At 48.1% G+C, this 15,821-nt stretch overlaps 5 protein-coding genes across 7 annotated transcripts; 2 read left to right on the forward strand and 3 right to left on the reverse strand.

The window, feature by feature from the left end:
• Window positions 1-99: 99 nt before the first annotated feature.
• ONS95_001679 (uncharacterized protein) lies at window positions 100-2,843 on the forward strand (the record flags this gene model as incomplete). 2 transcript variants are annotated; one of them, XM_058494885.1, is made up of 4 exons in its annotated part: window positions 100-518; window positions 584-1,495; window positions 1,606-1,777; window positions 1,828-2,843. In XM_058494885.1, the coding sequence occupies exons 3-4, from the start codon at window positions 1,762-1,764 to the stop codon at window positions 2,841-2,843; spliced, it is 1,032 nt and encodes a 343-aa protein (XP_058355195.1). In that variant the 5' UTR covers window positions 100-518; window positions 584-1,495; window positions 1,606-1,761. The 2 variants fall into 2 exon arrangements, with proteins under 2 accessions (XP_058355195.1, XP_058355196.1); XM_058494886.1 differs by having other exon boundaries at window positions 1,712-1,777.
• Window positions 2,844-3,149: 306 nt separating this feature from the next.
• On the reverse strand, window positions 3,150-4,072 carry ONS95_001680 (uncharacterized protein; the record flags this gene model as incomplete). Its single annotated transcript, XM_058494887.1, has 2 exons — window positions 3,150-3,802; window positions 3,853-4,072. The coding sequence occupies 2 exons, from the start codon at window positions 4,070-4,072 to the stop codon at window positions 3,150-3,152; spliced, it is 873 nt and encodes a 290-aa protein (XP_058355197.1).
• An 884-nt stretch (window positions 4,073-4,956) lies between these two features.
• SUI1 (Eukaryotic translation initiation factor eIF-1) lies at window positions 4,957-5,686 on the reverse strand (the record flags this gene model as incomplete). The annotated part of the gene is made up of 5 exons (XM_058494888.1): window positions 4,957-4,971; window positions 5,024-5,157; window positions 5,215-5,307; window positions 5,413-5,487; window positions 5,659-5,686. The coding sequence occupies 5 exons, from the start codon at window positions 5,684-5,686 to the stop codon at window positions 4,957-4,959; spliced, it is 345 nt and encodes a 114-aa protein (XP_058355198.1).
• A 411-nt stretch (window positions 5,687-6,097) lies between these two features.
• ONS95_001682 (uncharacterized protein) lies at window positions 6,098-7,907 on the reverse strand. 2 transcript variants are annotated; one of them, XM_058494890.1, is made up of 4 exons: window positions 7,657-7,907; window positions 7,490-7,601; window positions 7,269-7,439; window positions 6,098-7,215 (listed from the first exon to the last, which is right to left on the reverse strand). In XM_058494890.1, the coding sequence occupies exons 1-3, from the start codon at window positions 7,877-7,879 to the stop codon at window positions 7,334-7,336; spliced, it is 441 nt and encodes a 146-aa protein (XP_058355200.1). In that variant the 5' UTR covers window positions 7,880-7,907; the 3' UTR covers window positions 6,098-7,215; window positions 7,269-7,333. The 2 variants fall into 2 exon arrangements, with proteins under 2 accessions (XP_058355200.1, XP_058355199.1); XM_058494889.1 differs by having other exon boundaries at window positions 6,098-7,285; window positions 7,342-7,439; window positions 7,657-7,756.
• Window positions 7,908-8,301: 394 nt separating this feature from the next.
• On the forward strand, window positions 8,302-15,504 carry SRB8 (RNA polymerase II mediator complex subunit). Its single transcript, XM_058494891.1, has 6 exons — window positions 8,302-8,490; window positions 8,673-8,754; window positions 8,880-10,171; window positions 10,221-10,818; window positions 10,871-11,075; window positions 11,127-15,504. The coding sequence occupies exons 3-6, from the start codon at window positions 9,628-9,630 to the stop codon at window positions 14,277-14,279; spliced, it is 4,500 nt and encodes a 1,499-aa protein (XP_058355201.1). The 5' UTR covers window positions 8,302-8,490; window positions 8,673-8,754; window positions 8,880-9,627; the 3' UTR covers window positions 14,280-15,504.
• The last annotated feature ends 317 nt before the right edge of the window (window positions 15,505-15,821 follow it).

The following is a 15,821-nucleotide window of genomic DNA, read 5'->3' on the forward strand; positions in this document are numbered from 1 at the left end:
CCTGTGTGTTCTAGTGCATCGGGAGGGGCAGAACAGGACTAAGGTACCTATTGCACTCATAGGTAATTTAGATTAAATAGATTTCAGAGGTGCGTTGCTACCGTACTTCCTTTTTCTTGTCTGCTAAAATCCTCATCTTTCTTTCCCACATTCGCCAGATCACGATCAAGATTTCTACCGAACACTGCATCTCATATAGAGTAGCTAGCGTCCGCACGAATCGGCAGATTGCGCATTGAATTCTTCCCAGAAACCAATTTACCACTCACCAGTACAGATTAAAGCTATCTCTCCTTTCCTCTTGCACACCATACTTCGCGCCAACTCCCCATACCCATCATCATCCCGAGAATGGGTCAGCCGTCCACCCAAGCAAGCAATGCAATCATCTACCTGTCATATGGTGCATTCCTGTGCGTAGAAACAGGCTTCAGTCGCATACACAGAAGCTAGCTTACTGATTTATGCGAAGGGTATTTGGCTGCTATATTGCATGGAATTTAAGACACCAGTCCAAGGTATTCCGCCTCTATGTGCACCATAACAAACAGTCCCCATTGAAGCGATTCTGACTTCGAGACAGGGCGATTATCTCTCGTCAAACAGAACGCAAACTGGTTAGGATCCCCCAAATATAGCGTGTCGCAAATTTTCTCTGCACCTCTCTGAGACGATTTTCTTGCGACGGGATCCAACTCCCAAAGCATTAACATGTGCTGACCAATAATAAAGCGTTACCTCTGGCCTTGAATTTCATTGCGTCTGGTTAGTAGTACTCGCGCGCGAAAGCCAAATTGGGATCAAAGTGCGGCAGTCCTTGAAACAACCCACAAAGCAGACGCAAAGCAAAGCAATCTATCTAAGTGCTCGAGACAAAGGGAATCGGCAGTGAAGAGGTTCGTATTTGTCAACACCGCTGGTCCTCCTGGAATTTTCTGTTTTGATCACATTGCTATCACTTGATTCTCAGTGAAGATTCTTCCAGGAGGACTGGCGCGGCTTCACTACGGGCGCAGAGTTGAAACAGTTGCTAGTGATCCAACTTCTTACGGGAGAGATCTTTGGTTCTGTGGAAATGAAGCTGAGATTGTACCGTGACCACCCGATTCAAGATAATGCTTGCGTGGGGAAGTGTCTGCCGCTTTGAAAATCCTTCCCCTGCAAGATCATGGAGCTAATGTGAGCATCTTGAAAAATGCAGCCCTCGGATCCGGTATCCTCTTTGCATATCCTCAGCTTGCAACCATTACTGGTGTCCAAGGAGTTGTGGTTTATGCAGTTGCTTCTGCAGCGCCTCTCATGGTCTTTGCCCTACTCGGCCCTATCATAAGAAAGAAATGCCCAGAGGGCTTTGTATTGACAGAGTGGACGAGACAACGCTATGGCATCATTACAGCCCTCTACCTGTCATTCCTCACACTCGTGACCATGTTCCTCTACATGGTTGCGGAACTCTCTGCTCTGCAACAAATCATGACAGCTCTTACAGGAATGGGTAAGTTCCTTTCGAATGTCCCATTTTGACCACGACCCAGCCTTGGCCTAGACCTTTTGGCGTTCACATCTCTGCAGTGCCCCATTATGCAGGTACTGACTCTAGTATAGACGGACTCCCCATGGTAATTGTAGAGTGTGCAGTTACAACTATCTATACATGTAATAAGAGAAACCCAAGTATTTGTTTGCTTCTTGGCTGACCCAAAACCACAAGCTCTAGGAGGATTCAAAATCTCCTTTATCACAGACAACATTCAAGGTGCAATGGTTGTCGGATTGAGTAAGCACTAACGCCATATTTGCTTGACACTTGCTAACATTCCCCTCCAGTTATCATAGCTACCATCACCGTTGGCGTTGAGACAGAGATAGAAAAATCCCTTGTTGACTCGTCTGGCCTCACTAGGCCCAGCTTACTAGGCTGGCAACTCCTCTACATTCTTCCAGTCGCAATTTTGACAAACGACTTTTTCCTTTCCAACTTTTGGATCCGAGCTTTCGCATCCAAGACTGACAAGGATCTCTGGATTGGGATTTCTATGGCGGCCGTCGCTGTTCTGATCATCCTCACTCTCGTTGGTATGTCTGGCCTTATTGCTACTTGGTCCGGTGCATTCGATCCGACCAATCCAGAACAGGATGGTAGTATTGCCTTCTTTCTCCTCCTCGAGCAACTGCCTGCCTGGACAGTTGGGATCGTACTCGTGATGGTGGTCTCTCTCAGCACAGCCGCTTTTGACAGCTTCCAGTCTGCCATGGTTTCTACAGCCTCCAACGACCTCTTCCGCAATAAACTTAGCATCTGGTGGATTCGTGGAGCAGTGATTCTCATCATCTTCCCAATAGTGGTCATTGCCTTGAGAGCACCAAGCATCCTTCAAATCTACCTTATATCGGACCTCCTCTCAGCTTCCACCATTCCGGTGTTGATCTTAGGATTGAGCGACCGCTTCTATTGGTGGAAAGGCTTTGAGGTGGTTGTTGGTGGACTGGGAGGCATTATGTCCGTCTTCATCTTCGGAACTATCTACTTCGGCAACGCTCTACAGGGGGCTAAGCTCATCCTGTTAGAAGGAGGCTTGTATGGTAACGACTGGAGCGCGTTTGGAGCCTTTGTTGCTGCGCCTGTTGGTGGCTTGCTCTGGGGATTTGGTGCCTTGGCTGTGAGACTCACCTACCAGTTTTTTGAGGCCAGGATCAGAGGCCACCGGTTTGACGCTCTTGATCGCCCAGCGTACCTTGCTCGTGGGACAGGCGGTGCCTCTCAATATACCAACGACGATCAAACCCAAAATCATCCCCAGACAGGTCTTGTCACTGTTGACCACAAAGGAAAATTCTTTTGAGTTGTCGACTGGCTGGAGTAGCTTAGCGCGCTTAACCAGCAACGATTATGGCCATGATAGTGATGGCGGAGGCAGAGTGTGGTGTAGATTGTGATTAGAGTGGTATTGTTCTTGTTTTAGAAGTTGTAGTCCCTCTGGTTCTAGTAGACTTGCTTGACCATTTGACCAGGGCCACTATTTAACTTTGTTCAAATATATTCTCCGCCTCTTGGACATATACATATATTATACACTCTTCTCCGAGCTTAACAGTCTCTAGTATACAATGCTGATTGAACACATCGGCACGTGGTTGCCCTACCCTTTTCATTCACTCTTCCTCCTCTCCCACTCCTTGAGATCTTTTATCGTAGTCTCCGAAGTTGTCCCCCAAACCTGCCAGTCGCCCTCCTTCCAGTCGTGTATCGTCTTCTGAACCACCATGTACTCCTCAACGTCCTTTTCTTTTCCGGATCCTGGTACCAGTTCCAACACACCACCCTTTCCTTGGATCCACCTCGTTAATTTCTGTGTCGAGGAGATCCGAACAACGGCTTGTCTAATAGCGCCGCCATCTGTTGGATACCTGGCAGCTCTGTAAGAAACCAGTTTTGGCCCCTTGTTGTATTTCACCAGCTCCCAAACCACCTTCTCGCCCCGTTGCCTATTGCCTATCCGATTTCGAAAGCTGTCAAATATTCCATCCGCGCACAGTGCTTGCAAAGTAGTAACATCTCCCTCGGCAAAGCTTGTATACATTTGCCTGTGGAGTGCGACAGCTGTCGGAGTAACTTTCGAACGAGATAGTTTCAAGGCGCGCTTAAAAAAGCTCTTTTTCGGGGGCGAGGCAAACCACAAGACTAGTAAGGACACTCGGTCTCGGAGGCGGGATTTGACATGTTCCCATCGAAGTTTTGCAAATGAGGACGGAGAATCGAATAGGCGCGGTGCATTGCTGCCACTGGGAGTTACGAAGGTATCTACGATGTGGATTGTCAGTACACTGAGGGAACACGAGAGGGGCACACACAGTCGAGAAGGCCAACATCAGAAGGGTACTGCTGCAGTTCCTTTGACGCGACTCTCATACTACGATCCGGGGCTTGACGGGGACGCTGGGCTTGTATTGACCGGTCTTGGTAGTGGGTAATTGAGGATTGGGAGAAGCACTGTCGCCGTGTAAAAAAGGAGGGGAGCCGTGGAGCTCGGAAAACTGGCAGTGGCTGCCGAAATGAGATCAGATGCGTCATGATGACTGAGAGTAATGCCAGACGGTGGGAAGAGAGAGGGGGGCGATGGTGAAGGTCGACGAGCAAAATCAAGCTTCGCCCTACAAAGCAAGCAGACACTTTTTTTTGGAAGTCAGGTCGGCACTGGCGGCCAAAGCTCCGCTCCGTCCCCGGCTGTGCACGTCAGACAGAATACACCATCCTTGAGCCATACCTCCTGTTGCCTTTTTAAGATCAAATAAGGCCAGAGGACCATCCAGAGAACAATTTAGAACAAATGGATCATACATCGTCCTTATAATACATGCTCAGACTTTGGATCACAATATTGTAAGTATCTTGTGTTATCTCTTATACCCTACGATATACACAAGTTATCAGAAATTTCCAACCTCGCCGAACAACTTGATTCCGAGGATGAAAGACAACATCAAAGACCGAGGTTCTCTTTTGGGGAGAGATACAGAAAGTCCATCAAAAAAGTCAACATAACCTCTTCTCCACCCTACTCAGGGGCTCACATTTACTGTCAATCCTTTGGAACATGGCTCAATAATTGCAGTGTCATGGAAATATAAGGTTATGGGATCATAATATTGGGCATCAGAGTCTATGCCGACCTCTGTCCTAGAGGAATGCCGAGGCGTCCAAACACTGTTGCTCACATATCCCGAACAAGAACAAATCGCAAAGACCAGTACCGAATGAAGAAGAAATATCTCATCCCAATTCCCATGTCATCAATGCGTTCTCGTGAAGAATCCGCGGGTATCAATCGAAACGCCCATGTCGAAGCTAGTCATAAACGAGGCGAGGCCAGAAGCTGAAAGGAAAGGGATCTGTTGCAAACACACTCCTATCGAAGGTCCTCGTATTAACAGCTCGTGGGGAAGAATTCGATTGGCTTAAAAACCATGGACCTTGACATGACGTTAGCTTTTCAGTGCTGTGACTAGGATCCACAAATATCACCTTAATGGTCTTGGCATCAAGCTCCAGGCCTTCTTTCTTGTCCGTGAGGAACTCCTGAACATCCTTGCGCTGATCACCCTGAAGCTGGATCACCTCTCCCATCTCAGTGTCAACCACGATGGTGCCATTGCAAGCTGTCTCAGATGTTTAGTATACTAGCCGCCATGAGCGCTTGCTGAATGGTGACAAACCGAACTTCTTCTTGATGACTTTCAGAATCTTCTTTTGATCAAACTTCTTGGGGAGACCTTGGACAGTGGTCAAAGTCTTACGACCATTTCGCTCTGTTGTAGACAAGGTCGAGTTAGCAGGTCAGTCTTCCAGGTAGGCATGACGTCGATGATGGACACAAGAGCTATGCTATTCGTAGAGTCAAAGAGAGGACTTACGCTGAATACGAATATGGATGTAATTTTGGGACTGCTTGGTCTCTCCGGTATCTTCGTCGGCTTCGGCGAAGGGGTCTATGTGCCAAGAGTTGTCAGCGCGCGACCTTGAGAGCTCCTGATATAAAGAGGGAATGGGGGGCTGAAAATAATATGACATCGAAGCAAGTTCACCCTGACTGGTTCATGTCTTGAATACGAGATGCGCACAATCTCGCCACTAGACAATGGTGGGTAGGAAAGACTCACCGAAGGTCTTGAGATTTTCGATTGACATAAACTCGAGTGTTCCTGGGGTCTTTGGGGGCAGGGTTTGTTGTGAAAAGATGGTTAATAGAGCGAGAGAGTTTCGCTGTGTCAGAAGGCGAAAGTCTGGGGGTGTGGTGAGATGAAGTGATCTGGTTTGCTGTTCTTGCAGATTTGAATGGAGTGTGGATGTTGACCGGGAGGGTATGGGTGTTGTGCTGGAGTTGGAGTTGGATCGGAATGGAACGAGGTTGACGTTGAGTTGGGGCAAGGAAGCGCGGCGTTGGAGGGGTTTTCTAACAAGGAGGTGGGGCGCTGGAAACGGAAGGAGCTAAAGAGCTAGGACTAACACGGTAAGGCTTACAGTGTGCCCGACACGTGAGTGGGAGCCTGTTATTTGGCACCTGAGGCAGTCAAATAAAATGAACCTTGAAAGTAAAAACCTGCTCAGAGTTCAGGCTGAGCTGAGAACAGGGCTGAAGCCGCTGCTGGTATAAGAGCTCGTTCAAGTTTCAATAGACTTCAATATTGAATCTCTTGATGAATCAGGGTTTTCACCACTGACATGTGCTTTCCTGTTTTTTTCTCTGTCCTTCGTGAAATGTGACGAGAACTGAGAACTGGTTGACTTCGTCGACTGTCACGCCCCATCGATTTCCTCTCTTTCCATTCCAGTCCAGAAGACACCTACCTAGGTATGAGGCAAGGCTGGGCTTGGTGCTTATGCCGCTCTATCTGAGCCCTTGAGCGGGACTTTCCCCATGATTCACTTCCGTATCAATATCTGTGAACTAAGGCAATTTTTCTTTCAAATTTTGAAGCCTCTTGGCAACGGAGTGCATTCACCACGCGGCGAAGGCGAACAGACTCGCGCGTATCTTGGACAGCACTCAGAGCGAAGCTGACGAGTGCTGTCCCAGAGTTGGATCTATCATAGGGAAATACACAGTAATCGCCAGCGTTTATCACCCGAGAACCCCTCAACTATTGGGTCATTGCGACTTGGTTCTTGTCATTGTCATATAAACTACTTCTGATATTTCCGCCCAGGTTCTAGATGCCATCAATCATACAGCTGTTTATACTTTCCGTGAACTCGGACACATAGCAGACCTTTAGCTTCAACTAAAAAATATACTCGTCGAATCTCCGAGACAGTCGATGGTCCTGACGCTAGTTAAGATCGGTCTACTACATATCATATTTAAAGGTGAACGTCCATCCCTAGATTTGAGGAGCGCAACAAGAATGGCTTAATGGCATTCTGTTGGGTTTTGAGTCAAGTCACTGCTTTGTCCGCAACGACAAATTTGATTGCAAAAAAGACCTCCTCATAAAGTACCACCTACATTCCAAAATTGGAGTGCCCATACGGCCAGTGTCACCTTTCAAGCCCAAGACCATCCATTTGGTAGATATTTTCAAGGTCATTCGCCCCTATCATACACAACCCAGCCTCAAATCATATACCACTTAAGAGGGGGGTGCTGCTGCTGGAGCTTCTGTGCCGGTACCAGCGCCAGGCACTGCTGGGGGAGGTAAAAACATTGGTAGATAAGTCTAGAATGCAGTGTTAGTTAGTGGTCGTTAAAAGTGACTCAAAGGGAGTATACCACAACAAGCGCCATGACTATTTTATCAATCGTTAGCAATCCATGTTCGTGTGCACAAGAAGAATCTACCCACTTCCCATTCCGACCGAGAAGTATGCCGGCTGGCTGGAGGTCCTCTTTGCCTCAGCACTTTCTCCCAACCAGTTCTGGATTGCCAAAACCACGGATGCCCTATTTTCCATCAGCAATGGCTCTCCCGACTCCACGTAACCTGTACGTACCACCCAACGAATTTATTCCTTGTAAACATGGCAGCCATTGGCAAGGTGCTCCCAAGAGTTCCACTGAGATCACTGGAGCTCTCTTTCGATGGAGGCATCTGAAATGGAATTACTGGGATACATTGTTAGCAATGGACTTGGCTCAAGCTGCAGTACAGGGCTCTTACTCAAATCCGCCCTCCTCATATCTTTCTTGGCTGACATGATGGCTACTCTATCTGATATAGAAGATCGAGGGCGTTGCTGTGATTTCGCTGTTGGTGTCTCTGGACTGCACAAGGTGCAATCACAGAGCCTCAGAGCCGATGCCAGTGTCGGAATAACGTAGCGTTTGTAGCCGAACCACAAGCAGGGGGCCGATGAGGCCGGCTTGGCAAAGAACCTGCCCATTCTCCAATATATCCGTACGTTGGACCCTTCCACATCTTGCTATAGACTTGGGAAATATAAGTACCTAGGTAGTCTCCTTCGGCTGTAATTTTATAAATTAATCTTGAGCGTGATACCCATATGCTCGCTTTCATGCACAAATAGAATATCCAGACCAGCCCAATACCCAGATTTCCTGTGCATTTTGGCATGATGGGACTGTGTCATTGACGGGAAATGCGTGGAGCAAAGAACAGTTTCAGCAAACTATCTTCCCTGTAGTTACCTCTCGATGTCGAAGCTGTCTTCCTAACTGCAGCTATTTCGGCTTACATTTTAGTTCAGTCGACTGTTTCGTTGTCCTTCGGGGAAGGGAATAGCCTAAACGCATAAAAGAAAGAGTCCTATAAGGATCGCAACCTGCTGATAGGCACATCATTCTCGGTTTTGTATGGCGAAGGAACCATAAAAGAAAAGAATGCACTTTCTTGCTTACCAGCATGCTTCAAGTTTCCCTCCCTTTCTGGGGAAGGAAATCAACGTGCCGCTTTTAAGAAGAGACTATTGTGCTGCGATGGCCCTCATACGGTATTGTTACAATCTAACGGTCATTTTGCCTACCTAGCCGCCCGGTGAGGTTCCTCTATGTAGGCTCCAGAGTTGACCAGTCCGGGAGTTGGTTGTCCCCAGGTTTTCCCATCTCCCTTCCTGGGCCATTGAAGCGTGCCTCTTTTCATCTTCTTTTGGGTCGGTCATTTCAATTCTGCGGATTAGTCGATTGTCTTGCAGAAGAGACTGACAGCTGCTCTCAAAGATTGTTAACCGCCTGCGTTGACTCACATACCGAGAATAAATATGCAGATGCTACCTAGGAATGACTGCTCCGAGCCACCTTAGTATGATTGTGTACACTCGTGAGATCCTCTCTTTTAGATTTTAGGGTAACAATTTTGGTAAATTCCTCTATTAACTACAATAGAACAGATTTCTTCTTCCCCTTTGCTCATACACCTCAACAAAGGGTGCAGCAAAGACACGTCGTGAAGGCACCACTTCTTAAAACGAGCCAGATCTGGTACAGAAGTAGGAGGCGAGTCAAGCTACCTTCATTTGTCATTGATCCTTCAAGTTCACGTTTTGAACCCAAGAGATGGGCTTGGGATCAGTCTACCACGAGTGTCTAGAGGCTGTAGCCTGTAGTCGCCCGTGGTATGTATGGCCATGATGGCTACTAAGGTCAGCGCGGGTGCATGCACACAGCTTACTACAATAGGTAAACAACAGCAAACCTCTACCTCTGTAGGCAAACCGTCGTCAACCTATGCCCATGTCATGCCTGTGCAGTGGTTGTGCTTCCCAAATCCCGTCAAGCCTAGCGGTTACACCCTGGCGGGAACTTTATCCTATCGCCACCGCCCACGCCAATCTCCATGCCCATATCCACCCTGGTGCCCTCAGTGCCCTGTCTGCCCGTGTTCCATTATTGGTGTTGATTACCTCGTAAGGTAGGTAGGTCCCTAGTTGGTCCACATCCGCCGAGACTACGGTGCGGGTGCGGTGCGGTCGGGTGCCACAACACCCCATCGATAACCTCACATCACATCAACCAGATATTACACCTTGCGTTGCGCTCACAACCTCCATACCCCTTTTGAGCTTCCAAATCGAACTCCTCATTTCCTGGGGACAGCATCTGCGCATCGCGCGGATTATACCTTCCCCATTACGCCACCAGAAATCGCATTTACTCCCCACGAGATGGACGAATCATGACCACAAGACCCGTGGGCCGACAGCCCCCTCAGCGCTCTCTAAGTTCAACGGGCGCCATTCATCAAAGGCCGCCGCCGATTAGAACACACTCGCAGCAATTCACATCCTCGTCGCCAACGCGGAGAGGCAATGATAGCAGCTTCGTGGACTTAGCTTTTGATGGAGAAGCGGCTCGCCCAAGAATTGGCACTTCGCGACTGAGGGTGGAGATATCAACGGACTCGAAGCAATCAGGCGTCGCCGAGTCCCCAATACCATCATCTGCAACGACTCCATCATGGAGGCCGTCCCTGCCTCCCCGAGGACGACCGCAGCTTCACTTTGACGTGCCAAGCGTCGTCAATCCGAGGTCGGCGCATGAAGGGGGCCAATATGATACTACGATCAAGCCGATGCCTCTCCCAGTGAGGCCTGGACAACATATTTCGCCTTTTCCGGGAAAGCAGCGACCGCTGACTGTAAATAACAACAAGAAAGATGCTCGCCCGAAACCATATACATTGGAAGTTCCGGCAATTGCTCCTCAATATTTTCCCAATGGTAGGTGATATTTTATATCTATGGCTTCCACCGTGCTAATGTTTCACAGGGCATGCGGATTTCTATCCATGGACAGGAAACCACCCCGAAGACCAGTTTTCCGAGCCTGTTATACGCCAGGGATATTTCGATAAAGCCCAGATGACACAGAACGAAACAGGCTCAGCCAGGTCCGCCATATTTCCTTCCCTGAAGCATAAGAGCGGGTTGCAAAGTCTTTCTTCTCTCTTCACCAACGTGCTTGCTCAACGTAGAGCACATGGCCAAATACGCTCGGCATCCACGTTCAAGCCCCCACCTCGAGTTACTGTGACAGATACAAAGCGAGAACTGTGGCTGAAGGACCTGGCAAATCCAACAATCTCCTTGCGACGTCTGAGCCGGTCTATTCCACATGGAATAAGGGGCAAGGTGCTGTTGGATCAATCTTTGAGCAAGAACATACCCATCGAAAGAGCTGTCTGGTTAGCCAAATGTGTTGGCGCAAACGAACTGCGATCGTTCCGTAGGAAGGGGGCTAGTGGAACATTTGCAATGGGTGGAGACGCGAAGTGGATCCGGGATTTTACGGTTTGCGTTGAACAGTTCTTGGAGAGCATCATTGGATCCTGTGGCGAGAAGGACTTCAAAGCTCGAATAAGTTATGCGTACGTAACCGTCGTACTATAGGTACATGCTTTCCGGCTGACAATGGAGCAGAATACGACTAGTCACACACTTTCACGTTGAGTATCTGCTGGATCGAGAGCACTACATGGATTGGCTCGTATCCTCACTTGAGAATAGTCCCCAGACAAAGCTTCCCATGCTGCTTTTGATTACCCAGGTCTACTGGAAAGAACTCCTGAGGTACCGCAAATATGGACGCCGACTATCAATTGCTCTGATTAATCATTTAGCTGAGGTATGTGTCCAAATTTGTGGCTAGACGTGGTCAATACTTACCTGCGCAAAGCTCTCCAAACATGCGGATCATGACATACTAGCCCCTCTTTCCCATCGATTGAAGGACCTGTTGAAAGCATTGATGTCTGCGAGCACTGACAATTTCGTTTCACCTAGAGTGTGGGCTAGTCACAAGGAAACAATCAGATTGCATCTCGGATCTGGGGATCCCCAGTTTCTACCCGTTCTAGCAACAATCGACAGACGCAACTCGCGCTTCAACCAAACAGGCATTTTGAGGGAGCCTACTGCTCGCCAACGCCTTATTGCGATCTTGGATAAGACCCTCGGAGAACCATTTTCAGACCACTTGCCTCGGAGATGCTGGGATGTACACGATGATAAAAATATGCTCAGTTTAGCCGTTCTTGAGTGGTCAACGTCATCTCACCGACCAGGGATTACGAGAATTTATGTGGCAGCACGTATAATAAGATACTGGGCTAAACTTGGGGCGGACGTCACAGGATCCATCCTGGGCTTTCTCGATTCCGCGTCCACGTCCACGTCCAATGTCTTCCAAATCAATAAGCCTGCGTTCTTCCATCTGGTATCTGAATTGGCACGTTCGGATCATTTCTCTACGCCAAGGTATCTACAATGGTTGATAGCCCGGGGCGGCATCTATGATTCCACAGATGTTGCGGTGGACGGGCCTCTCTCTTCCCGACTCCTAGCAGAGCTTCCAATGAGCAATATCAGCGACAGCATCTCCGATCTCCGTACTGTATTGATGGATCGCGCGGATTTGTCAACAGATGATGAGAACGATCTAATCCAGGACTGTCTGGTGTTCATGAATGGGAATTTACCGGGCATGCAAACTGGTGTGGATCTTGAACTAGAATCCAGAAGCTGTGCTGAGTCGAGCAAGCTCACAGATCTTCCACCAAACTTAAGTAGAACGATAAGATCGGAGTTGGGGCTCTGGCTGAGACAGAAAGTGAGGCTGCAAATGATGCAGCCTACGATACCGCCGCTGGATGACTGGGACGTGTCACCAATGAAGGGAGGAAGTTCTGCTATCACAGGAGCAGACTTTAGTACCGTCCGCGGGTATCTTGAAGATCTGAGCGACTACTCGATGCTGGCTGATGTGCTGAAGATTGTCACGAGCTCCAATGACACTGAGGTTCTGGCCTCTTGTACTGATACTCTGAACCTACATCTCGAAACGTTTTCTGCCATCGGTGCATTGAATGGGCTCTTTGATATCCTTATGGGTCGACTACGTGCCTTGACCGAAGAAAGCGATGCGGTTCCACGAGGCTTCCTAGTGTCCCTTTCGGATCTTGCATCGAGGCTACCACATGAGAACAATATCGCACAGCAGCTTGCTCAACAGTTAGCCAGAAGTGATAGAAAGACCGCGGCAGATGCGTGCTCGCCAGTCTCGGACCATATGGCAATCGTGGAGACAGCGGAGGTCGACTTCACGGACGAAATTGAAAGAGTGTTGGCAAGTGGAAACAGTATGGACCAGGCCACTCTTGAACGACTATTCCACCGCATCGTATTGCGATTGGAGGAGTCATGGCAGAAATCTCCAGAGCAGCAGCGTAGTTGCTCCCTGTTACTCACCCGTCTGAGGACATTTGATGCTAACCAATTTGACGTATTAATGGTGGCGTGGGTAAGTCGAATCTTACAAAAGGAGAGCCGCCCAAACATGATAGAAGCGTTCGGCCCTTTGATCAGCTTCGGATGTCTGGCTCTTCGTGATGTCCTAGCAAACTGTGGCTTGGACAACGAAAGAAACCTCGGAGAAGTCAATATCGAACAGTCATTCACATCCCGCACCCCGCTGGAGCTGTTGCACCTACTTACCACCGATTGTGACCTTCCAGAAGTCATGACACTCGAAGAAGCTTATCGGCTCCGGATCAAGCAGTCGCATGCACGGAAGGACTCCCCTGCGGCTACACTCCACGTCATTCGTCATGCATTTGAGTCTTCACTGGCAGTCATCAACGGAAGCTCCCAGCCCCTCAACTTTCAGACTCTGTTTTGCAGTCAAGAAATGTGTGACCTCTATCGATACTATGTATTGATAGATGCGGTTGCTTTTACGCAGAACTTAATCTTCCCTTTACTACGAAGCTCCGTTTTAGGTGCCGTGGATGCTATCAACACAACCGTGGACAAACTCCTCCTTGCCAGTAGTGCTCACGAGCGTATCACGCCCGAACTTCTTCTGAACATCGCTGATGACCTATCTTTACCATTCTGCCAGGTCAAGCTTGGAGCAATGCTGCAATCTCAGGAAGCCGAACTAGACAGGGGCCATGCTCAATCAGAGCACCTAGCTGCCTTCGATCGAGCAATAGAATCCGCAGTGGAGGCTGGAAAGACGACTTGGGCAAGCATCATTCCCTTACTCGATGTCTCCATATCTCAACATCTCCGAAAACGAGCCGACTCGCAGTTCCTAGGCTTGTTTCCCAACCCTAAACTAAACCGCAGTGACGGTCCTTGGATTCCTGGCCGCATTTCACGTGCCGAGAACCTTCTACATATTATTAATGCAACGGCACACAGCATATCTGCCTCACCTGCTCAAGACTCGACCAACAACAGTCTTGCTTCTGATATGGTCATCGCTCTTAACGGTACATGGCTTCTTCTCACAAATTCCCAGGCGCAAGATATCAGGGATTCCGTCGTCTCAAGGTGGCTCCCACTTCTCTTGTCATTTGTGACTATTCACGCTGGGGCATTTGAAGCAAGTAAGCAAGGGCACGAGTACCGTGCCAAAGCCACACTCACACTCTCTGCGATTTTCCTCCATCTACAGGCATTGGATACAGGGACAGAAGCCGTCGGCAACCTCATTGAGCAGATTTTCGACCTAGCCCTTCACTTAGTTGATAATCTACCCGATGATACTCGCCAGCAGTGCATCCGCAGCCTCAGAGATGTCACATCCAGCCCGCCCATTTCCTATCTGTTTAGCATTGCAGCCAACCCGACAGAATGGTTACTCCTGAGACAAAAAGATAGGACACTTTCCGTGACTGACCCAGAAGAAAATTCAGTCGAAAAAGTGAAGCTGACGCCATTCACATTGAAACGCTGGGAGATGTTAGGAGAGCCCACTCCCAATGTAGGAGAGAACGATACAAGTCTAAGCTTGACACTATTTGGAGCGAGACGGGTAGGCTGATTTTTGAAGACGGTGTTGGAAATTTTGTACCTTTGGCATAGGGAGAGGCGTTGTGTAATTACCCTGGGCGGATATTAGCATGGCGTTGGGTACATAAATTCACATGGCTTAGACGATATTACGTTATAAACTCAATAACATCGAGTTATCACCGCCATAATAAGTCGTGTCGTTGCGAGTTCTGCATAAGTGCACTGGGGTTCTCGCATCAGCGGCTGATCCCGTCGTCTATTTCGATTGTCACATCAATTGCCTCTATCGCCAAAGAGAACAATTGAGACCTAAAGGTCTCCAGCGACTTATCGCCTATTAACAACGGTGCCTCATTTAGCTATTACTATTAATGCCCAAAATACGGGCCACACCTCTGCTGGGCCATTTCAGAACGTCCTGTACTTAAAATACGGCAGGGAGTCCGATCGTCTACTTCGAATTTCATTTTCTGCTTCGAGACCAATATATGTATCGCGAATCCACCAATGGCAACGATGAGTTATTATTGATACTACCGATCCGATCGGAATGTTCGTTATGTAGTAGTACAGTGGCAAGTTCACCTGCTTTTGGCGTTTACCTTACCAAGGTAATGCAGTCAGTGTATGGAGGTCATGTTACCTGATCCGGCAGGCAGGGAGACTTGAATATTTAAAGCCGTCATTCCATTGAGCACACAACAACAATAACAACATCAACAGCAACAACACTTGAGATAACCACGATAGCTACGCTTCTCAGAGAGATTATCTCTAATCCGTTATTCTCTCCGCCCCTTGTTTGACAAATGCCACACCTCTGGTATATGATATCTCGATATTTGCTCAATCCACTTCTTTGTATCAGAGTGTTTCTTTGTACTTTGAGTACTACCCTTGTCATTTGGGTGCTCGAGGTTTGGTTTGCTACAGTGCAAGATTATACCCATCTTTCGCCAGTCTCGTTGAATGGAAACAAGGCAGGAAGCCAGTGGCACTATGAGTCTTATCTTCAACCTCATTGAACAAACATGATGCATCGTCGACTGATTGTAGAAATACATATGATACGTCGTAAGCTCTCTATTCTAGGCGCTTTCGCAATCTGGTATACATATCAAAATACATGAACCATGCGTCAAAGTTTGATCTAGTTCTTAGAATGGATATAGCTATATAAATGTCACTGTCGACTTCATATATCGATACCGCAGATCTCATGACATTGCTCGTGGCTTAATTAAATAACAAACTAAGCATAACATCGGCTTGTTGTTAGACTGAGAAATATTCTGCGTGGCCAAATGATCTAGATCGAACTGACATTGGAGTTCGTGGAACTAGCTTTCAAATCCATCTACAGATAAGCAGTTTCTACGGGCATGTACGGATCGGGTGTCAGTTCATTCAATCTGTAGGGTCTGCCTGCTCTTGTTCTTATCGAGAGAAGGGGACTCCAACGAGTCAGGTTGGCATGGTAATTCAAAAGCTTCCCCTAAAATAGAAGACTGTTCCGAAAATGCTGATGGTACCACTGATCTTTACTTCCGGAATTTTAGTGGAATGGAAA

The sequence above is a fragment of the Cadophora gregata genome (genome assembly GCF_030347475.1).
Source record: "Cadophora gregata isolate MNR1 chromosome Unknown scaffold_10, whole genome shotgun sequence".
NCBI lineage: Eukaryota > Fungi > Ascomycota > Leotiomycetes > Helotiales > Ploettnerulaceae > Cadophora > Cadophora gregata.

What these genes read in the sequence shown, in the direction of transcription:
- ONS95_001682 (XM_058494890.1), bottom strand. Translation starts at nt 7,879, where the DNA reads ATGGGCAGGTTCTTTGCCAAGCCGGCCTCATCGGCCCCCTGCTTGTGG. An exon ending in TATGAGGAGGGCGGATTTGA is followed by an intron (nt 7,602 to 7,656) that starts GTAAGAGCCCTG and finishes AATGTATCCCAG; the next exon opens with TAATTCCATTTCAGATGCCT. An exon ending in AGGAATAAATTCGTTGGGTG is followed by an intron (nt 7,440 to 7,489) that starts GTACGTACAGGT and finishes GATGGAAAATAG; the next exon opens with GGCATCCGTGGTTTTGGCAA.
- SRB8 (XM_058494891.1), top strand. Translation starts at nt 9,628, where the DNA reads ATGACCACAAGACCCGTGGGCCGACAGCCCCCTCAGCGCTCTCTAAGT. An exon ending in TCCTCAATATTTTCCCAATG is followed by an intron (nt 10,172 to 10,220) that starts GTAGGTGATATT and finishes AATGTTTCACAG; the next exon opens with GGCATGCGGATTTCTATCCA. An exon ending in TGATTAATCATTTAGCTGAG is followed by an intron (nt 11,076 to 11,126) that starts GTATGTGTCCAA and finishes ACCTGCGCAAAG; the next exon opens with CTCTCCAAACATGCGGATCA.